The following is a 24,703-nucleotide window of genomic DNA, read 5'->3' on the forward strand; positions in this document are numbered from 1 at the left end:
ATTGAATAATAATGTGAGAAACTCAATTAAGTAATCATATTTAATGAATTACTTTTCCCCCCCAGCTGACTTCCTCAACACTGACATTTGAACACCCACAGATAAGGATTCAAACAGCCTGTGTCCTGGATGTTGACATTTGACATGACGTTTCCTCTAATTCCTGAGCAGCTACATAATAATTACTGCAGTTATACAACCTGTCCTCGGGCTTGGAGGCTTGACCTTTCTGCAAATAACATGTTCATTTCCCTTAATGTGAAAACAGGGAATGTCATTTCCTATTGTGCGCTCCAAACGCAACAACTAAGATGTCATCTCGCATCAGCTGCAGTCAGCTGTGAACTTATGATATTGTGGGGGCATATATGTACTGGGAGTTTTTATATGTGCATAACAAACAAACACATGGGGTCCATAACAACTTATTTTTTAAATTCAGTTTTTTTTTAATTTATGTACTTTCTTGTAACTTTTTCACCAGGAACCACAAGGGAGATAAACAGAAATCCCTTTGAGGAAGTCTTCACACACACTTTCAAAACCGCAGCCACATATAAACACTGGAAGGAAACATGCATATTTAGTTGTTTATAGCTGAGTAACCACACAGCAGGCATGTGGTTAAGATGTATGACAACCTAGTTAAAGCATTCAAGCTGAAAAATGAGCTACACTGAGAAGAAAAATAAGTGTATGTTATGGCCCAGTATTAGGTTGTTAAGAAAACATTTTTCTTTTATCTTTATTAGACAAGATATTTTTGTTTGTTTCTTTGTTTCTTTTTGTTTTGGGGAATATTTTGATCAGTTCAATTAACTATGATCAATAATCGATTGCAACTTGCTGACTTTTGCAAATTTATGTTTGGCACTGTTGACTATGTTTTTATATTTTTCCTGGCTGAAGGAGCCACAGAGGAGAGGAAGCTGTGTACACTACAGTGCGTGCCTTGTTTTTACTTTGTACATATTTACTTCTCGATTCGAGGTTTAAAATTGGCTGTTGTCACAACATATTGCTTCGATTTACCAAGTGATAAAGAAGAAAGTAAAATAAACATGTTATTGCCTCTGAAGTCCTTGCGAAATGTGTACTCCTCTGAATATATTAAAGGATTAGAGATTGTATGTAACATGATTATAAACAAAGCAGCTGAAGTGTGATCAAAGTGAGGGAGAGTAAACACACACACGCAAAGCAAACACACTCATACTTACAGATACATACACAGGAGACGAAAAAGTGAGGGATAAACAGAAATTATGAGACGGATTAAGAGATTACTCCAAAGAAAGATTTTTTTTTCTTCCATAAACGAAAACAGAACATTAGCAACAGACTTTGCAAATGAAGAAATATTAAATATGGAAAAACATGTTTGCACGTTTGAGGTTTTGCCCGTGATTTCACGCTATGAGACCTCTTCTTAATAAATATCCATGGGATAGTTATGGATTTGTTTCCCTTTTTTTTTAATGTTTAGAAAATATATTTGGGGCGCTGTCTAAAACATGAATAAAAACAAAATGTAACACGAGGATTTACAGTTTTTATCAGGTAATTTAACTGAAATGCTGAATAGAAAATTCAATATTACTGTGACAGCATGCATAAACACAGTCACGCACATGGCCACTTTGTTAGGTACACGTTGGTTAAACCCCTTTTTGCCTTCGGAAATGCTCTAATCGGTGGTGGCATACCTTCAGCTATGAGTTTCTGTTCAAGAAACCATTTTGAAATGATCTGGGCTTTTGAGCATGGCACATTATGTAACGTGATCATAAAGGGATGGACCTAGTCAGCCACAATTCTCAGGTAGGCTGTAGCGTGCCAAGAAAATACACCCCACACTGTTACACTACTAGTAGCAGCCTGAGCATTTGCTAAAATGTAGAATGGATCCATGCTTTCATTGTAGATTGATGTCAAGTTTGATCAACTGTGTCTGCAAAAAGAAAACATGACACTGAGAAGATTTTGACATTCTGCTCCTTTGCTGCAAATGCTGATGGAATATATATAAAAGGCAGTCTTACATTGTTTTACTGAAGTGAGCAAGGCATTTTCTCAAAAATGCATCATCTGGATGGCAGCAATTATATTTCATATGCTGAACACAAACTTGAATATGTCATTTAGCTCAAATGCTGAATGTATGCTGATAAAAACCTGGCAGTTAATTTCCTCTTAATCACAAAGAATGTATTCTTTCTTTTCTTTGCAAACTCAAGTTTTAACAACATCAGTGTTTAATGACAGGGTTTTTCAGTAGTGTTACTTAGCTCATGAAGTGATATAGTAATTATTTGTATTAGTTATATGGGCCTTTTTTTGACAAAGGTTTCATTTATTCTGTGATGTACTACATACATACAAAGGTAAGCTCTAAAACATTGTGTTGCAATAAAAGCCCGAAGTATATATGAAGCTAATGGAGAAGCTTCATATGTGTCTTTTTTTCGCCTGAATTCTGAGCTGCTGATGATGGATGAGATCATTTTTATCCACTAGTTCATGACTGTGTACTGGTCAGTGGTATCTCAGCAGGATCTTTAGGATACTTATTTCTGTGAGACATTGAGCAGTGACACTTAACATCCTCTCTTCCTCACTTCAGTTTTATGTTTTTCTTGTTTTGTTAGTTTTCAGGTGGCTCAGATACACTCTGGACAGGCCTCATTAGTACTGGAAGGTATATAGAGGTTTTAGAGCAACCTATGCTCCCATTCAGATTTGTCTTTTTCAGGGAAGACCTTGCATATTTCTGCAAGATAACAGTAAACTGCATACTGTATCTGTTACAACACCATGGCTTTGTAGTGGAAGAGTCTTAATATTTAACTGACCTACCTGCAGTCTAGATCTTTCAATAACTGAAAACATTTGGAGAACCATGAAATAAAAATGATAAAAAATGACAAAGAAGACCCAGGACTATAGAGCAGCTAGAATTCTATATCAGACAAGAAAGGAGAAACATTCCTCTTCCTAAAGTCCACCAGCTGGTCTCCCAAGTTCCGAAATAACTCACTCGCAAATGGAGAAAAATGTAAGGAAGACAGGAAAGCAGAGAAAGAAGAGTTTATGAGCATGAACAGCCTGTTTAATGTCACAGCAAAGCATCTCAATCGGATTTCATGGTAAACAGACTGGTTCTTTTCTTCTCTACCTGTGCACTCAAACCAGTATATATACAGCATGCTTCATTCACACCCATTCATACACAAACTTTTTCTATGCTTGCTGTAAGTGCTTTCGATCTACAGCTACACACATTCACACCTTTACTCCAGTTATCTTGGTTTGATATAAAAATTTGTGTGATGATCTGAAACATTTAATCTGAAATTAGACATGATAGTGCATGTAAGATCTGCTTGTATCGTGTTGAATTATTTGGCAAAATCCACTGAAAGCAATGAAATTTAGAGCACAAGCAACAAAAGACAGCTGATCACAGCCTGTAACCAAAATCTACTTGTACTCACAACAGAAATGAATGAAACTTATTTCTGAGCGATTCTTTTCCCCACACTTCACTATTACAGATCATCCTGGGTTTCGTAAACATGCCAAATCCAACTTTAACCCCTGATTTTATTCATTTTCCTGTTTAGGTGTGGAGACAAAACAGGGAGACACACAGATCAGTGCAGTGCCTGTCATTATTACTGTAGTGAGGAAAGAACTGTGGATGTCAGTCTACAATACTATAATCACCCATTTCCACAAACTGTGATAGTGACTGAAAGATACAATACAATAGAAATGGGCTCTCTCTAAACGGTGTCTGTGGTCACTCATAGATACACGGTCTGGAGTTTATTCAATTGAGATAGCCTTATTGTGAAGCCACTGCCTCATCTTCATTGAAAACAAACTATTATGGTGGTTTGGGAAACTTAGGTGTCGTCGTTGCCTCCTAGATTAGTTTTTTTTTAATTTCCAACATCAGAATATCCATTATAAAGACCACGACATGCTGAAAAGATTTTGTCTCCTGGTTAGCTTAAAAAAAACCTCCATAATATCTCCAAAATAAGATGAATATTGAACTTTTACCCTGATATCCCAGATGGATAAGTGCTAAATATAGATGGATTGTAATGTACTAATACTTACATTGCAGTACATTTAACCTGAACTTGAAGTTTAAAGTTATTCTTTTCCACACTGGCTTGTTAGACATAATTTTTTTACATATCCACTTTGTTCTGTTAAATTTTGTGTTTGAGTTGCAGTCAACCCCAACAGACAAACCTAAGTGAAATCTTTCTTTTTAATTTTATTTTATTCATCCATTTTACTCCCCCCCCCCCCCCCCCCCCCCCTTGCAGTCTATTGGATGTTAATCCCAACAGCTTATTCTACAATCTCAACATGCTGGTTCTACATCAGGGATAAAATGTAAGATGATAATCCCATATAATTCTGGAGTCCCAGAAACTATTTGAAACCATATTCCATGAACATGAATAACAGGATGTGAAAACATGGACTCGTTATATTTCACACTGTTTCTAACTACTGTTAAACTGCATAAATTTATTCATACACATTTTTTTATTTATATAAAGTGTCCAATAAGATAATGCCCTGACTGTTTGACAGCAGGTTGCGATCATCTTTTGGGGATTTACATCCGAAGGCAATACAGTAGTGTAGTGCTTAACACTGTTGGCTCACGTCGAAGGTTCTGCGTTTGAACCTGCAGTTTAGCTGGGGCCTTATTGTTAGTAGTTTGCATGTTCTCCTTGTGCCTTACTTTATAGATCCCTTCACTACCAAAGTCTCTAGTTAAAGAGTTTTTGCTAGCTAGAGAGTTTTTGAGTCTAGTGTTTTTCATGCTAGCGCTTCAAAAAACATACAGACCACTGTATATTCATAACGTTCATAGCAAAAGTTATTTCCTGTTACTTTAATGTTTATTTATCTCTGTGGGAATCACTTTAAAGTTTTTGGAACAGAATTATTTATAGTTTGATTACTTTTAGAACATATCGCTGCTGATCATTAAATTACACCCCAGTTTCATCATAAACTTAAACCACAGAAAGAAAAATGTACAGCATTGTGTTAGTTTGACCACTTAAAACAACTTCTTATTCCAGTATTTGCTGGGTTATCCACACTGGGATCATCAGAGTTAAAGGACAATCAGCCAAACTCACCAAACTATTAAATTTCTCTTGAGTTTTGCTAAAAGTTTGAGCACTTTAATGTATCCATATACATCCCATATGGGTGTTTAAGGAAGGTACAGTATCTCTTACAGTTTCATTATTTTCCAAATCTGCTTTGCTGTATTTTCTTTAATGAATTAGACCTTACTAACAACTCTCACCTCTTGATACTCTCAGCTGTTTTGATATTGCATTTCCTGTTAGACCACATTCTACACATTCACTGACATTTTATCCCAGGAGATGAGTTTCGTTTAAAGAAACAAACTCACGCATGCTGTTTTGAGTATGGAAAGCTTCATTTGTGGTGCTCTCTCAAAGCTCTCTCATCCAGTTCTCTCTTTTCTCTTGTTGTGTTTTGCTTTCTCGAGTAAGTCATTTTGTATCTCAGGTACCTGAGCCTCATTCCCAAGGTGTATATTTCAGTTCTTACATACTTACAGTATTTGATCTGCTCTCTCAGGTTGTTCTTTTCATATATCCTTTCTACTTTCTCTCCTCCATTCCAGACGGAAGCTATCTTAGTATTGTTTGAAAGTTTAGCTTAAGCAGCCAGTCTTTAGCTTCAGCCAATTTAAAATTGTCAACATCTTTTAATCTTGCTATTCATCTCTTTGTGTTCAAACTCTCTGTGCAAGGCACCTTTGATATTAGTTGGTTGTTTTGTAAAGACTTCTTCCATATTCCTCAGATATCTGTGCATCTGAGCTATGAGTTAGTCTTCTATCTTCTCCTCTCTTTTTATAGTATAGAGCTAAGTAATCTGTACTCTACTAGATACTCCTGTTAAGGGAGATGCATTTCTATTAATATATTTAAATGTTCAGTATCTTGTGCAGGTCAAAAATGCAATGAATTCTGTTAGACAGGAAGGTAGGAATGCCATAAAAATAACCAAACACATAAGTGTGTATTCCTGAAATGCATGGTTTGAAATGGTTGGAGTCTTTTCTGTGAAACTGTATTTTAAACACTGTAACGGATTCCACAGGATAGCGCTTTTCATGGAGTAGTGTAACAATTTGTAAGGACTCAGTGCCAAGTGAACCTAAGGTCACAAGGCATTAATTAAATTGCTTTGAACTCTAAACACTCCTGAGCCATGAAACATCTTTTCATAAAAAGAGCAAAGAAACTTGTCATGCTAGTTCTCTAAGATAGTCAACCACTTGGTGTTATGGCAGCTTACTTTTGTGTCTGCATTGGCTAGAAGCAGCTCTCAAAGGCAGCACTGGTCTGTTGCTGCATGTAGAGGGTCCTAGTATAGCCTGCTTGGTGCTAAGGACAGAGTCAGAGCAGCGTGTTGACAGACACCAGTGCTCTTCTACCATGCAAGGCCCATGTGCACTGACAGCTGTCAGCTACCTTGGCCATCATCTGTCTTTCACTGAGATGCACACATGCACCTCTGTATATGCATGAACACACACACTAACATAATATTTCCTTTGCACACATGCGTGCACACATGCGTGCACACATGTGTAAGTAGAAACACACACAGAGCCTGAGAGGAGAAAGCTGGCCCAGAGTCTTAGTCCAGTCTACCTCTCTCTCAGTTTCTCTTTATCCCTCCCTCTCTCTTTCTACCAGCCAAAGCTAAGGATACTGAGCGCCAGCCACCCGTGAGATGAACGATTTAGTAATTGTGCAGCTGGCAGCCCAGGCACGGGGGCTTTTGCAGTAGTAGTGGACACTGTGGCATGTATGGACAAAAAGACTACTCCTGTGGGGAGAAAAGAGAGAAAGAGAGGCAGAAAGGCAAAGACAGATAGAAGCAGAAAGATGGAAATTTTAATGGAACACAGTTAGTTCTTGAAAAAGAAATTTAGGGAAAACTAATGGCTGTGAGGACAGTGAGAAAGACAAGAGAGTGGGTGCAGGCTCATCTTGGTATGTGGGTGGAAGCTTTTTAGTTTTGAAGAGTAGCAACAGTATTGGCATGGGAGAAAGGGAGCAAGGGAGGAGGGGCAGTGATTTGAAAAGGAAAGGGAGGGAGCGAGGGATGGGGGTGGAAAAGCAGCAATTAGTGTAATTAGAAGACCAGCTTTAGCAAGGCACTGACAATATGTCACCTCTCATTATAAGCCATAAGCAAACACAGCAGCCTAATTCAAAGCAGCACCCATTCTCTAGACAGTTCCCTGTGTCAATGCAGATTTTGTTCTCCCCAGTCACGCTCGACTGCATATCATTGACTTGCCAATACAACATGGGGTTTTGGATCCAGAATATAGAGTCCAGTCTGGGAGAGAGAGACCCAAACAATAGCAAGGTCCAACTAGCATGCTGCTGGAGTATGGGATGTTTGGCAGCCAAACAGACAGGACTCGAATCCTTGTTAGGCTACAGTGAGATTGATTAATTCAGATGGATGAAATGTGTTAGATGTTTGTGCAGAGGTGGTTTGAATAGCGGATTATGTGTTGATTTGGATTTAATGTTTGGGCAATTATGACATGAGAGCCATTGTGCTTTAAAGCTGTGGACACATTTCACTGAACAATTTTATCGACTTGTGTAAAAACAGTGTAGGATTGATTGGACAGGATGTTATTTCATGTTAGAACAAGTGCACATATGGCTACATGATAAGTTTGTATTTGGACTTAATAAAAAAATCAATATGCCAGCTAAGCTAAGCTAAGCAAAAAATGGACAGTGAAATGCATTTTATTATATCATACATGCTCATCATTTCTTCCAGTGCCCGTGTTTCTGTCGTCCGAAGGCAACTGCTATTTGTTCTAGTTTGTCTCATAGCAAACAGCCCATTAAAACTTTACCATTGTAACATAAACAATTTACAGAAACATGTTTTCTGTTGTGCCTCTGCTTCTTTTTTTCACCCCTCTGTGACATGGCACAGGGCTGCTGAGCCAAGTGACTGTGACAAATTGGGATTGGAAATGACAAAATAGGCTATTTAATAAGCATGGCAGAGGGGATTGGACTCTGGTGTTGGGTTCACTCGAATAAGCAGACTGTCTGAACTCCTCCTGGGCCCGGCTTTGATGGCAGCTTTCATCCATCTGATGGGGAGATTCTGGCAATGGAAGTTGGAGCCCTCTATGCCTGCTATCTACAGAGTCTGTGTGTATTAAACTGTGCATGCTTGTGTGTGTGCATGTATGTGTGTGCATAGGAATGGTTTTGTGTAAATGCAAAACCAGCGCACACATCAATCTGATGCACAGATATACTGCGGCGAGTGAGGGGGCCCAAAGGGAATAAATGTGGCCATGTGTTAACCTCAGGCTATTAACTTCCAAATATAAACTCCTTCCGTCAGATTGTAATCACTTGTGCTGTTTTTGTCACCATGGCCCCTGAAATGAGAAGCTGTTATTAGAGAGAGATGCAGCGATATTCTCTAATGATACTAGGTTCAACTGACTTGTCAGATTTTGTTAGTGTGTGGGTGAAGACAGAAATATTTGCCTGCATATATGTTTAAAAAATAACTGATGACTAATAAAACACAATGTCCACGTGTTCAATAAACAGTGATCATTTAGAAAACTATTATGGGAACATGCATTTTAAGGCAATGCAGAATGGACAAAAACAGGAAGACATCAAGAAAAGGTATAACGACAAAACAAAGTGTGAGTTGAAGCCAAAAGAAAAGACAACAAAACAAGTTACAAAGTGTTAGCAGGCAGCAATGTCAGTGTGTTACAGAAACAGAGACAAAAAGGCAAAGTAAAGAAAAGACGGCTTTGATATAATAAAAAAGCAGTTAAGGAAAAGTGAGGAAGGGAACAAATGATAGGATGGGTTAGAAAGTTTATTGTGGTGTACAAGCTGGAATACATTAACAAAATAAAATACCAAGGTTTGCATATTATTTCTATGCACATTTGTGTGAAAAGTGTCCTTGCTTTGTGTTTATGCATATGTGTCTGGGCGAGTGAGTGTCTATGTCTTTGCCTGCAGGTGTTACAATAAATAAAAAAAATGAGATAATCACCAACATTTGTGAGATATAGCTTTTTTTGAGATATTTGTTTAAAGGTATGGTCATTTAAAGAGAAAATGTGGTTCTCTGGGATCCTAAACATGAAAAACCTGCACAATATCAGGGACAGCGCTCTGATAAGATACAGTATAATATACTTTAGTCTATTTTCCTGCTGTATTTTAACAGATATGGAGGGCAACAACATGTATTTGTATAACACTTTTTTTTTTTTTAAAGCAAAAGCAGTTCAGAGTACTTTAAATATACAAAGAAAGACATTAAGGCCTCCAAACACTGACTGTTTCTTTGTAAATCTGTGTCAGTAACACGGGAGATCTTAATGATGTTGGTAGGGCTTCTACTCATCTATCCTGTCAGTACATTAGGGTGTCTGATGAGAGGTTGTCAGCTACCTGCTTTGCTAGCTTTTGTTGTAGCTATGGAGTCTGTGTTTGCAGTAATTGTCACTGCCTTAAAATGATCAAGCTCGATCTGCTTCATACTGAAGGCACTGACAAATGGTACAAATCTCTGCAGTGAATGATTCATCTTTTCCAACCCAAGTTAAAAGGAAAAAAGAAGCTGCCAGTATTTTTCGTTCAGTGGTTCACAGCACTCACATATGCACTCCACACAACTCTCTGAAGTGGCGTCTAATCTGATTGGTCAGGGGAGGCATGATAGAGAGAAGAGAGGGCTAATGGCAGAATAGAGAGGCAAAGATAACAAGCTTATCACAGTGTGAAAAAAAACAAAACTGGGCAAAACTTGTTTTGAAGACAATGTCAAACAAAACACTGACCAGTTTGCTGGCTTGTCAGTGTCATTTTCTCACACACATTTCAACAGGTGAGCTTTATCAGTCGTCATTAATTAATTAATACATGGGTAATTTAGATCTCTTTGACTTTAGGGTTTTTGGCTTTCTTAAATGTTTCGTTCCATTCAGATTTTATTAAGGACACCAGTCACTGGCAGAACAACAACACATGTAATACAAAATAAAAAAATAAAAATTAAGGAGAAGTATAACTGTTTCCATAACACTATGTGGTTTCTTGGAAATGCTGTGTTTAACCTTACCCAGTCATGGTCACCATATAACCTATTACACCTAAATACAATAAACAGCCGATTAGATGTGTTAAGCAGCTGTGACCTTCAAGATATCCAGTGTAATGTGATAAAATGAGTAATAAACCCGTATGTAAACAAAGAAAATGTCCATACATCTATAAAAGATGACAATAAACAAGAATAGGATAGCAATTAAAACACAATGACCATAGAAACATGGGCACCGTCAGATGGAATCTACTCTGATTAAGTATATATTGTGAGCCAATTACGTCCTTAGTAGTCATTTAATATATATTAGTTTCTGGCAAACTACTAAGTGGCGGTTTACGCCACAACATAATTGCCGGGTAAATCTCCTACATAATTATAAAGAACAAAATACATTACGTTATGTAACACTATGACAGTGACATCATTGCTCACAACAAGAAGGCTTGATAAGCACTCTAATAATAGTAACAACAGCCTAAGTAAAATTAATGTTTATTTTTCTTTGAAAAGGGCAATAGGCCACTGATTTAAGACGACATGGCCATGCTGTGTCCCAGAACAAATGCATATCAACACACACGCAGATATAGATGTATTGTGCCCTTTCATGTCTGTGAATGGCCACATCTGTGTGTGAGAGAGTGTCAGAGACAGAGAGGCCTGTCTGCTGGTCATTGGCCCCATGCCTATCAGTTTGCAGTGATCAGTCTTGCCTGGCTGTCGTCTGCTCGCTGCCAGCTGTCAAAGGGCTTGCTCTGGGCATGCCCACTGATGAGAGGCTGCAGCCATGCTCTAGAATCAATCCAGCACTCTAATAGGTCACGAATGGCTGCACAGTGCTTGCCAATAGCTTTGGACTAGAGAATGAGTAGAGGAGGGAGCGGAAAGAGATAGGGCAAAGAGAAATGAACAGGGAAGGATAGGTACTTCAAACATATATATTTTTTTAATGATTAATCATTATTTATTTATTTTTTTTCAACAAGGTTTACTGCCCACTGTTACAAAACAAAGGGGTGGTAATTGACATGCCGCTAATTTGCCTCTGCCAGCTAAGGCTTGTGACTCCTTTGTAGTGATGGCCAAGTTTTAGTAAAATCAGAACACACTAACATAAATCTCTCTCTCTCTGTTTTTCTCCACAGCTCATTACAGTTACCCACTTTTAGACCCAAGTATAAGTAAATGTGTACACACTTAATGGAATTCCCTAAGTGCACAGGCAGAACAGAAGGAGACGGATTTTCATGGAGGAGTGTACATTTTATTCTTTGGATGCCAAGCAGTTTGTGCTCAGCAAATGTTTCAGTTTGCAAAGCGACTTCTGGGCCATTGGTGCACACAGAAAATATTTGATACAAATGCTCTCTAATTAATCAAATTCAAACCGCCTGTCCTACTGTTAAATCATCTACTGTAAGGGAACAGGGAAAGCAGATAGGCAGAAAGAAATTAATTCTATCTTCCCAATGTTGTTTGCCTTTGAGGCAAAGAGGAATAAACAGTGTGTTTTTATTACTTTGAAGTTATCACTCCACAGCTGTAAAATATCTAATTGGAAACTTGAAAAGAAATATATTTGATAAATTTAAGTCAAGTGAAAGACTTAAGAAGAGTTCTGCCTCCCTTTCACTCTCTCTCTCGCTCTAAATACACACACACACACACACACACACACACACACACACACACACACACACACACACACACACACACACACACAAAGTAATAAAAGACATACATTTCCTTTCGTCACAAAATATATTTATTATAAACATTTTAAACGATGCTCTGAATCCTACAGCAGTAATGGCAAAGACATAATTTCTTGCAGAAGTTGTTAATTTAATAATGTAATGTTTCTCCTTTTTAAGTACCTTTTGACAAAAGCCATATTTAGGTTTAATTCTTAGCAGTTTTATTATTTTATCAGTGATACAGATCACTTCATTACAGATGGTAATTTTAAAATACTCATTAAAATAGATTAATAAACAAAGGTAAGTATAACAGCTAACACCCAAAAATGTAATTCTTACAGAAGAACAGCATTAGTTGTGCTTAAATAAAGAATATAAAGTATTTATAGTTTTCATGTGACACCCACCTGCGGTCCAATGCTCTTCAGCCATCCTTTGCTGTACTATCGGATGTAGTAACCAGCATTTATTGACAGCTGCCAGAAAGGTAGAGAATATGGCACCAACATGTGAACACCTGTCCTAACCCTGACTTACAGGCCAAATATCACCAATCCCTGTGTGGTGGGGCGTGGTCGGTGGCACAGCTGCAGCGAGGCGGACACACCTGAGCGGCATCAGCATTCACGCCGCACCTGCATTAAATAGTCCGTACTGGGTCCTGTCAGTGTTATTGTTGTCAGCGTGTGTGGCTGCGGGGTGCAAACCTGCAGCTGTTTGTGTGTAGCAGCAACCGTGATAATAAAAGTATGCTGGAAAGCATGAGTACATGGTCGGTTTGCCTGCCAGGTTAGTGACTGAAGACTATGGTTAGAGTGCTCACTGTGAAACCGACTGAACAGCTGATTTTACCATTGACATCACAGGTGGTGACAAAAATGTAATAAACACATTTGAATAATTTTTATAACAGAATAACAGAATTTGCTCCATGTCAGTTTGCAGCTCTTCACAATTTCACCTCTCCTGCTCAGGCCTGAAAATGATGAGGCTGTTCTGCTCTTTATTCTGCTCGCTCTTTATTTGCTCAGATTAGTTCTCCACACTCTGGATACTTCATTCAGCTACAGCTCGCCCACTGCTTTGCACAGCCAGCAACCCGTCTGGTTTTCCAGACACACTACCCACTCTGACCTGCTCTGCTCAGGCTCAAAATCCCATCCTGAGCCTGGCAGTAATTATTCATCTTTTATCTGGTTACACTTCCTTATATATTTATTCATGTATTATTTTGTTACCTGTTGAAGATCAGGCTCTGGCTGCTGGGTTGGGGTCAGCAAACTCTCAGCTTTCTTTCTTGGCTAGCTGTGCATTAACATGTTGTCTGTGCGGATGAATGCAGAGAACCCAAGTTCTGTTAGCAGCATAATGCAGTTGTTTCTGTCTTGGACACAGCTTCACTTTATGTACTCATGTCCTTTTGTGCAATAAAAATAAAAGTAATTTCCATATCGCCAATTCTGAACAGCTGTGCTTCACTCCACCCTTTTCCTCCTCCCACACAGGAAATGAAATCGATACTGATATTTTTTGCTTTCTATCTGGAATGCAGACAAATGAAAAATGAAGAATCATTGTAACACAAGAAACAACTGTAATGTAATGTTACATTACTGAAAAATATACTTATTGTAGTAATCCATTACATTGTAAAACAACAAAAAACTGTCTTTAGGCTGTCTTTTCAGGGTCTTAGTTTTAAGTCTGTCTCTTAAAACTGTCTCCTCTGAGACGTGAATTGAACAAATTAATGAATAAAAGTAATTATTTAGACTAGAGATGGCACGATACCACTTTTTTATGTCCGATACCGATACCGATATCATAAATTTGGATATCTGCCGATACGATATGAATCCGATATAGTGTTTTTTAAATCAACAAAACTGTTTTTTTAAATAGCTTGCTGCATTTTGTATAAGTTCATACTCAAGTTTAAAACAACAACTACACTAAAGCTATTCTGTTATACCTGTATGCAAAAAAAAATATTTCATAGTTCAGTAATACTGATCAATCTAATAAACTTAAACCTACACCATCCTCCCTATTCTGGTATTTTAAAGAGTACTTAGCATAAATATTAAGCAACCTAACTAATAGGGTTCCAACTCCCAGCAACAACAAAAATAAATAAATAAAAAATAGGGAACCACCCCTCACGCGCCACCTCATGATGCTTAATTGACGTAATCAACCTTAATTTGATGCAGTGTGAAAAAAAATGCACAGAAATCAATTATTTTTCAAGAAATATTAAATAGATTCAACATCTTTCTTCAACAAAATTGCAGACTGCACAGATGGTACCTTCCCAAAGGAAAAAGTACTATAGCTTACTAGGGTATATATATTAGACTTAATAGTCACTATATACAGTAATGGACTTCTATTCATTTTGCATCAAATTAAAACTTTGGGTGTCAGATAATTATTTATTAAAAGCTAGACATTTTAAATGAGAATAAGAAACAAAAGTATGTCTTTGTGCCCCCTTTTCCCTGTTAATGCCCTATCGGCCCCCCTGGCTAAACTTTGCTAGATCCGCCCCTGCACAGTTACCAGCGTCAGCTACGTAGAAAAAGATCCTCGAGTAGAAAGTAATATTAAATACATTCTAACAACAGCTGATCAAGCTTAAACGTGCTGCTGTTGTTCAGCCGCTGGTTTCCTCTTTCTGGTGCAAAGTGGGCCAAAAGCAAATTAGAGACAGGGACTCGGGACAGAAAAGCCGATCAGCTGATCATTAAGCAGTTTCATGATCGAAGTAGCAGCAAGAAGAGGCAGTCGCTTGTTAAGCTTAACGCAGGAATGCTTTACAAACATTCAGAGATGGACTTACACACTTGCTTTACTTCTCTCGGGATAACTTTGTCGGAGATGAAATGCCGGGTTGCTAGCGAAGCTCCACATGCTATCCAGACCACCACAGGTCCCGCATGCCACAGCTGCTCTATCACGTGATGCATACTGCTCCGACGTGCTAACGTTCTGAGGTGAGTTACGGTGTGTTGCAAGTTTTGTGAGGTGCTTTCGTGATATTTAATGGATCGGATTACATTTTTTATTTTTCTCCGATATCCGATCCAGTAATTTAGGTCAGTATCGGACCGATACCGATACGTAATATCGGATCGGTCCATCTCTAATTTAGACATAATTTGCAAAAATAATGAACACTAGTCAGTGTCAAGTATGTGCTTCTTGAGTAACACATATCTTCTTGGATTTGGCATTTGGTTACTTTTAGTGTTCAGATAGAAAATAGGACTGCGTTAAAAGCCCTAGAGACACTACATTTGCTGCTGGTGTGTCGCTACAGGTGCCACTGTGAAAATTAAATAAGAGCCCAGCTAGTGTACAACAATTTATACTTCTTGCCAGAAGTTCAATCCTCAGGTAAGATAAACAGCGAGGTAAACTGCAAAATAAACAGTACACTTAACTTAGGGCTATACTCATCATAGTGCCTTTTTCTTCGTCAGTACAGTGTGTTTTTAGATGACGCTAAACTGCATTTAGCAGCAAGTTTATTGGTTGAGTAAACTTTTGCCTCGCCAGACCTTGGACCTGAGATCATGGTGGATAAGCAGGACATTTTTTTTATACATGAATTTGCTAACCTCAGGGTTTTTGCATATCTTGCGGAAAAAAAACAAAAAACAAAACACCAGACAGATAGGTAATATGGTCCAGTAGTATGAAGACATGAAGTTGGAACTTGCTCTTTATCAGAACTGTGGGTGTGGCCTGGTCACAGTGGGGAAAAAAACGCTCTGTCATCCCCCATGCCAGGCAGCAGGGAATGGTCATTATCTTCAGTTACAAGTGGTGGATTTTAGAGAGGGATACATGGCAGACCCAGAAAAGCTTGATCACATTCTGTATCACTGCTGTCTGAGCAAAGCTCCATCTGAAAAGAATGCTGGAAAATAGGCCTATCGCTGCCAACAACCACACTCCCACTGTTAGTGGACACAGGCAGCCGTGTGTGTAGTGCCAAGGCACACTGTGCACCGTTGGTGTTGTTCTAACATACTAAAAGGTCTAGGGTTGTGTATTTGTGATGAGAAACAAAGTTGTCCCTGACTGCTAAATTATCTCACCGCAGTTCAGTGTTATGCATAGTGCTGAAAGACTACTGGGGTCAGAGAAGGCCTTGTATTCTGCGCATATTTAATACAATTTATTTTCAGCTGTCATTTTGACGTCTAGCAGTTCTGAAAACCAGACAAAAATTATTGTGCTGAATTCTACTTCATAACGATTTATGCACTTGATCTGAAATTGTAATTCCAGTACACCCCCTTTCCTTTACAGCAGTGTATCGCCACTTCTGCCTAACAGTTCTAACCAAAGTCACCACTTGACAGAGACTGGTGGGTTTTGTATAGATTGATGTACTGAAAACACTTGATGAGCAAAAAAAAAAAACAAACTTAAATGAGTTCAGTTGCTTAGAAATGCTTTGGTGGTAAGATACCAGACTAGTTATAACAATTGCAATACATGATGTTTTCAGTCGGTGTGTATTTGTGTTGAATAATTCTAATCTCAATGTTGACAGTAATAACCCTGTTTATGATTTTTGCCATTCAAATGGCCCTAGCATTCATCTCCTTCCTCTGTAAGCTCTTGGTAAGCTTATCATTGACAAGCCAATTTATAAATAAGATGGTAATAGGATCCATTGCTGGATAAACAACAGCACAAAATGTAGTATCCCCCCCAAAAAAACAGTCAGAGTAACAAACATGAACATGTTTTTAAAAGACATGGGTGGTCTGCTAAATCATGTGGGATTATAAGATGGAACAGAAGGGTCCTTTAATTTTTCAGATTCAATACACCCAGCTACCCTAGGCTAGTACGTAGCCCTGTTCTGGTTCTTAATAAAGTTGAGGAAAAATTTCTAGCTGGATTTGCTCCACTTTGAGTGAATGCATGTAGAGCATCTTCTGGGCAGCAATTGATATGTGGTTTGTTCACTGATGAACAGGGTTTCTCATTCCTTCCAAACATAGAAAGAATCACTGGCTGGCTGATGGCTTCCAAACGTGCCTGCCCTTTCCTAAAAAACTTTCCAAGGACGTCTCCCAGATGGATCTCTTTAACAAACCATCTGGCACAGAGTTGTTAAACTCTGCTGTTTCAGCTACCTGGGGAAGGTTACCAGTAGCTACTGAGGAAAATGAATGTGCTATCATCATTCAGTTTTGGTTGAGCAATCAAGCCTTAATCTTTCAGAATGTTACAACCAAAAGTTAAATAAGAAAAATACTTGCCTGTTGCCAGTTTAGCCTCTCCATAGACTGCCATAGAATTTATAGATATAGATAAACATGCGACCTGATCATCAGTTTTGCATGCCAAAAGACAAAATCATTTAGTTTCTCATTTCATTGTAAACCTGTGGAAATTTGCTGCTTTCAAAATCCTTAATGTTAATATGCAATACTTGAACATTTAGTCATAAAATAAAATTTGCTATATGATTACTTACCTTAGAGTAGCACACCAATCCCTGCATCACACAACTGTAATAGTGATAATGTTTGTACATTTTCAAAACTGTATATTTTGAAATCAATGTGCAGTTTTTCTATTAACACTCACTGTGCTGAAGTTAATAAAGAGATCTGAGCTGTTTAAGTTACTCCTGAGCTGTTTCCCCCGGAGATTGGACACCCCCGGAGCAGTTGGTTTCCAATACCACGGACATTTCCTTGACCAACAGTCTGAGAAGGAATTATTTCCGGATGCTCCAAGCTTGCTACCGGGCAGCAGGAGAGCACGATTAGAAATTCCTTCTAAGCCAGCAGAAATAGGTTAAACCACCTGCTGGCCTTAGGAGCTTTTCTTCGGCTGGTGTTGCAATCTTCTTTCTTAAAGTTGTAAGGCCAGAGACATAGTAAATGTTATTGTTTCTTTTCCTTTTGGTCCTTTTGTTCTGAATGTTTCAAAGAGGCCATAAATCACACCCACAGCCACACAACACACTCTCTTTCATTTCCTCTTATATTCTCGGCCCTTTAATTTCTTCATGTCTTCCTTTCTGTCTCCTTTAGAACCCTGCTTTTACCCTCTCTGTCTCTGCTCTGTCAACTCTGCCTTTCTGTCAGCCTCTGTGCATGTTTCACAGCAGCCAAGGACCATGTCTGTTACCCCCTCCTACTCACCAATGTTTGTCTGAAGTATTAGGGGGTGTTGCCTCATTGGATAGAATTAATTGATTAATACTTTTATCCAATTAGTGTTCCCTCATGCAATTAATCAGCTGGCTGCGGTTAGGTCCGCTCCATCAGTTGGATGAAAGGCAGACAGATGCTTTGGGTTTGCTGTGTGATGAACAGTGACCTTTCTTGCTTGCGTTCCCTTTCTCTCACTCCCCCTCTCTCTTTTTCTTACTCTCTCTCTCTTTCCTTCCTATTTTCCTTCCTATTTTTCACTTGTCTAGTTTCCTGTCTTTCTATCCCGTTTTCACCATTCTCCAGCAAATTGTTGGAATTCTTGCTGAACACAAGAATTACTAATAGAAAAATGTTCGTTGCAGATAATCCTAACAAAACCAAAACACTTATGGGTTTTGTAGTTCAAAAACACAGAGTTAAACAAAGATAAATTAAACAAAAAAGCGGTGCTATAGGATTTGTTCTTTATTTATTATTTGTACATTGATTTAATATTGATTGTAAAGAACTATGAAAAATTGACACCAATAATCCACAACAGGTCAAGTAAGGGAAAAAAATCCAACTAAAATAATAATAATATTAATAATGATAATCATCATCATCATTTTGCTGGTTAGTCAATCCTTAAATCTATCAAATAGAAACTATTTCCATACTGAGGCCATGACAACAGTGTCTTTTCTGTTTTACAGGTTCCCTCTTTTCCTGCCTTCAATCCATGATGGAGCTGTCATAATGGCTGAAAAAACACTGTAGGACCTTTTGAAGAATGAACTTTCCAAACCAATGGATTGTTTTGAAGGGCAAAGCTGTCAGAGACCAAACATTATCACCAACAGTAAAATCCTTTGGCCTTTCGTCAGTTCAAGGTTTCTGCTTCAGAAGGTAAAGCCAGCTGTGACTTTTCTAGGAGCTGAACTACTGAAGAGTTTTCTCTTCAGCAAAGTTTAATCAAGTCATTTTTTGGCAGCTTAGTATCAAACCACCTGAAACACACACCAGCTACTGGAGGTGACATGGCTAGAAGTGGAAATGGAAGCACTGCGAGCAGTAATCGATACGAAGTCAAAAATGGATGGAAGCTATCACTCTCAGTCTTCATAGGCATGCTTTTCAATGTCATTCTATGCTTGGCCCCCCTAATTCCTTCAATGATCAGTGAGCCTGTCTAGCAAAGCCTGTTTTTCTTGCTTTCAAAAACCTTGAATAACATTTTCCAAAGTCAATTTGTCCAGCTACTTTCGGTCACATAAACAACATATTAAGAAAAACAAACAATAAAAAAGACCCTATAAGTTGGAGTAAACACTACGAAGAATCAGAATTACTGACAATGTCACAGTGCAAACAGTTACTCTGCAGGTGGTACAACTCCTATATGCTCTCTGACCTGCCCTGTGTTTGGCAGATAACTTCAGATTGATTTCTGATCCCATGGATTAACTTTCAAGCTCTTTCACAAAGACCTTTAAGCGTGTCCTTTTGGAGTTTTATTTCAGATAAAACTACAACAGAAAACCTTCTCTTGTTTGCATGAATCTTTTAAATTACATGTAGACACAGGAAGGATTGTTTTTCTTTTTTTTTTTAAATCAAAATGGCTCCTTCATGGACATCAGGAGTTTGGACACTACTGGCAGCACTAACTCTACTTAGCTGCAATATTTTTACCTGGTGTGAAGCCTCAAGGACTAGTGGCACAACAACTTCAGGAGAAAGAGACCAAGAGCAAGGACCCTCATCACTTGAACGTGTAAAGAGAGGATGGGTGTGGAACCAGTTCTTTGTCGTGGAGGAGTATACAGGAACAGAGCCTCTATATGTAGGAAAGGTAAGACATTATGACTCATTACATAAATATATGAAAAACCTTGTGAACAGGTGTCAATTCCTTGAACTGTTGGTAGTGAAAAGAAAAAGAAAAGAATGTCTCAGCATGCAGTTAAGATATGGGTAAAACATTTCAGGTAAAATAAAGTATAATACTCTGGATAATGTTCAGGAAAGCTTTAGTGATGTACTGTGGAGGGAGATTAATATGTTGGCAAGCTATGTTGAGGTTAAAGTCAGAGTTTCATAAAGGTAGCTCTCATTTTACCTAGCTAAATCACCATGGTAACATATGCTATATGCAACCTATTCAAGCGAGCACAAAATTGTCATGGTTTCTTTTTAATTTAAAATAAGCTGTAATTCTAATATAGATTATCTGCTTAAGGAAGATGCATTACATATGCAACCATACCTAACTGAATGAAAGTTACAGCTGTAAAGTTACAGCAGTAAGAAACTTTGTAAAGGGCCTAAACTACTGTCTCGCTGGAATTGCAGCTAATAGAACTCAGAAACATTAAAAAACAGATAAGTTCTATTTCTAAGAACAAATAAAATGTATTATGTATTGAACTTTTCCCAAACTAAACTGATCTTCTTATCTCCTTTATTAGGCTGTGAGAGAATGTCAGACCTGAACACACTGATTAACATTTAAATAATTTAAATATTTAAACTATAGAGATGAACATGCAGCAGCTGATATGTTAGGAAAAAATTAAAGATCTTCTGCAAGAATATTCTCTTATCTTTGGATCACCAGTGCTGCATTTTACTGTTATCTTTTTTATACTCTTTAGTGAACTTTATCACCAATTCTTATGATAATGTTACGAGTGTCTGGAGTTGGTGACAAACTTTTAGTGCTGAAGAAGAGTCAAATGAGGCATCAAATCCCCCCTTTTGTGAGTGTGCATAGAAAGTGATGCCGAAAGTCTGACTTAACAAAGAAAGTCGATAACCTCTGACACCTGTTTCTCTAAGTAAGGTTTCAAGATTTTATCAAGACAAAAAAAAAAATACTTGCCAACTTCCTTTGCAGTATACACTTTTTGAGGGACAAATTCCCAATTTGTTGTTAAAATACTCCAGATGCCTTATGTTATCAGGATGAAAGCATTATTTCTAAGAACCTCTCTCAATCACATAAGACTTTTTAATGAGCAATTCAGATCAGTTCCTTTAACCAAATGCTTTTGTTGTCCTTGTGAAACAGGGTAAATAAAGTGGCCAAACATAGATATACAGCAAAACAAACAGGCTTTCAAGGGCAGACATGCACTTATATATGAATTTGCTGTTTGAGGAGCTTAACACATAGTTACTCACCTACGTTATTTTACATGATAATTTATGTGACACCAGCATATCTCCTTTAAAATACTATACTCTACTAAAGCCGTTAAAAGGTATACATATTTTATAGAATAATACATGTTCAATCTAGAGTATACTGTAGACTATTTTGCTGTAATATTTGTGAAAACAAAATAATCAAATGTAACCCCTTCAGCTCACACAGCCATCAGAAAGGCAGTAGCTGGAATCACTGTCAGATCCTTACTCAGTTACTTTAAGTAGACCATGATCGTTGAGTGTTACCATAAGAATTCAAGAGAAGCATTCTCATTGGGCTCGGAAATCAGCTGACAGTTCCTGCAAGCATCCCTATCCTGCCCGAACCTTTACACACAATTGTACATACAGAAAAAAGTACACACAAATGACATTTGTAGATTTAAACTAAATATACTGTTTAGGCATCTATGTGTTTGCATTAACTGTCAACTCCTGATAAAAATCTGCATATTTATTCAATTTACATAAAAGAGAAAATGATTTTAGTTCAGGATAAAAGTGTGATTTGGTCAAAGTCAAAGCTCAACTACATTAAAAGCATTTTTGAACGGTCTAATTATGCACCTCTTCTAATCAGTAACCACAAATGCTTCCCTCTGCTCTTTGGCATTTGCTTTGTAAGACAAAGATGCAAAGTGGCCAGAATTGTTGCCAAAATGCATCACTTGAAGCCACTGAATTACTAAACCGACACTAGCACTAAAACCTTGCTTCCAATCAACAGCCATTTCATTGTAGTTGCATTTACTTGTCTTCTTTTTAACCTGCATAAAATTACCGAGTTCTTGAGATCAAGACCCTGACATTTTGAATGAGGAGCAAGAAATTAAATCCAAGTGGTTTGCTGCTAAGAACTACCTCTGAACAAACTCTAAACAATAATTTCAGCTTTTCTGTAATGCAAACACTGTGGCTATTCAAAACAAAAGTGCTGGACAGACGCGTATGGATTTTCCAATATAATGTAGGAAATATTTTCTTTAATGTTGACTTAAGGTAGGCATATACCTCCCACATGACTCATGCTACTGAAAGGAAGGCACCATTTTTAAAGAACATGAATACTTTGAGCTGTCAGGAGCTTTTTGGCTCCTGTGCAATGTAAGAGTCACTGTGGCTTCCAGACTTCTTTCAGTTCTTGAGCCAGTCTCTCTGAAAACCGTAGCCCACTGGCTTAAAATTGAGTACTTCGATCTCATGCTCCACATAAAAAGCTTTCAGAGATTAGTCTTCAAAGCCAATTTTGCTCAGAAGGTCTCGAACTACAATATTTTTCTTTTCCTCACAGTGTACCAAGTGAATGGAAAAAAAGTCATAGATTACTCAATTACACTTACTTAGTTATAAGTCAAAACAATTACAAATGATTTAGTTGATACTGAATTACTAATTTGTATCACTTTTTTAAAGCTGACTAAAGTCCTTATTAAACTAAAAAAAAAAAAAAAAAAGCAAAAAAAAGCAAGGAACTATCTTACCCACCTGTCTTCAAGACATCTAAATCTGATGTTTTTGTCTTATTTTCTGTTCACTAAAAAGTTCCTGCTCTGGAGCTAGTACTGTCTGATCACCTTGGGAAAATGCACAAAGACACTCACTTGTCAAACACTAGCCTGTCTGCTACAGTTTGCCTACAACATGTACAAATTCTCACGTTATGCAAAAAAGTATATTAAAAAGTCTTTTTATATTTAATTGTAATGAGCAACTATACCAAAAATAACTAACAATAAATGCTTTGCAAGTACAGTGTAGTTAAAGACAACTTTAAAGACAGTTTAATATTGTTCTTTAATACTCCTTAATACATTGTTAGCCAATTTGTTAAATCATAAATGAAGCCATAAAAATTCTGTGTTTTTTTCTGTCTTTGGTGTTTGTTAACAAAGCCTCTGTACTTAGTGATGACAGCCTCAGCAATGCCCTTCCTTTTGATGTTGAGGACAATGTCTTCACACTAGAAATGTGATCAGTGAATGTCATTTTGTAATGTAATCATAGTTAATGGGTATATGTCAAATGAAATCAGTTTGTTATCATGTCAGTAGCAAGTGTGCATTTATTAATATTTTCACTTTTTTTTTTCCATTTCGTCTCATTCACATCCCATTCATCAGCTGTTGCTCATATGATCCTCAGTGACTTGATGAGAGTGGACACCGCGTATGATTCGATTGCTTTACGTAGGACGTGATATGAAAAGACAGAACATTAAAGCAGACAGAATGAGACACGGTGATGAGTCACATGCATCAATCATGAAATCCCCTTGTTTCTAATCAGTTAGACATGGCAATTGACCAGCTAATATTGCATCTGCATATATTGATCTCTCTTTTCTTACAAATGAATGGAGATGTTCTTTGTACCAGAGCCTGGTCTTACAGAATAATTATCCTTTGATCAGTATTTTTCTGCAATTGTGAATGTGATGAATTCCTGCTGGCAAAACCAATGCAATCCAAACAATGCAACAGGCAGCACTGTCTGTCTGCTGGTAGAGCAAGAGACAGAATAAAGCTGAGTGACATATGAGAAAAGGAAGGAAGCGAGAGGAAGGCTTCAAAGGGAGACTGGAAAACAAGAGCCTTCATACACTGACTGGTGATTCATTAAAAGGACAGGGTGCCAGGGAAGACAGTGAGCTGATATAAAGGAGCTTAAGGGAAGAGCTTGAGGGAATGATGCAGCAGGAGGGAGAAAAGAGATGATTTTATTAATAAAATTATCAAGTTATTGCATTTCATGTCACAAGGGCAGCGGCCAGTGCTATTTATGGCGTGCGTAAGTGTGGATGTGATTGTCTGGGTGTTAATACATGCTCAAACACAAAGTACCCTGGCTGGATTTTTGGTATCGAAACTATAATTTAAGCTATGAAGGATTAGAGCCAAGCATTGGCCCTCTGCATTGTATAAATGTGCATCTTGCTTTGCCCCGACACAGCAAAGTTGACAAATTTGCTTTTTTTTTTCCACACTGTGGTTACTGCCAGTGAAGTCACTTTTCTAGTAAGATGGTCACTTACATGCAGTTGATCTGGAAGATTTTATCTGTGTATTTAGATAAATACCAGTTGTGTACTTTAATGATCTAAAACGCATGCATTTTCCTAGCTCTTTTTCAAAGCTCTGTGCGGTGATAAAAGGAAGGGAACTTGGGGAAAGAGAATTGCTGTAGAGCACAGGTAATCCTAAATGGCTGTTGTTAAAGGAAGTTGACAGGGGAAATGATACATTCTTCATCTACTCTGGGTTTTTCTTGGTAGTTTTTTTCTCTTCTATATTGACAAATGCTGTCAGAAGTAAATCCATTGTGAGGGTGAATGTGTACGAGGTGGACAATTTCTGCAGCGTGTGCACACATTCTATGCTCACTATAGTAACGTGTACA

The 24,703-nt window shown here is 37.9% G+C and overlaps 1 protein-coding gene across 1 annotated transcript in view; it reads left to right on the forward strand.

The window, feature by feature from the left end:
• The window catches only part of cdh22 (cadherin 22), a 194,397-nt gene that overhangs the window by 86,897 nt on the left and 82,797 nt on the right, over nt 1-24,703 (forward strand). Inside the window, exon 3 of the mRNA XM_026166884.2 lies at nt 18,811-19,949. Coding sequence (XP_026022669.2) covers nt 19,716-19,949 — 234 coding nt within the window. The 5' untranslated portion in view covers nt 18,811-19,715. The remainder of the gene's footprint in view (nt 1-18,810; nt 19,950-24,703) is intronic.

This window comes from Astatotilapia calliptera, chromosome 5, assembly GCF_964374335.1.
Source record: "Astatotilapia calliptera chromosome 5, fAstCal68.1, whole genome shotgun sequence".
Lineage (NCBI taxonomy): Eukaryota > Metazoa > Chordata > Actinopteri > Cichliformes > Cichlidae > Astatotilapia > Astatotilapia calliptera.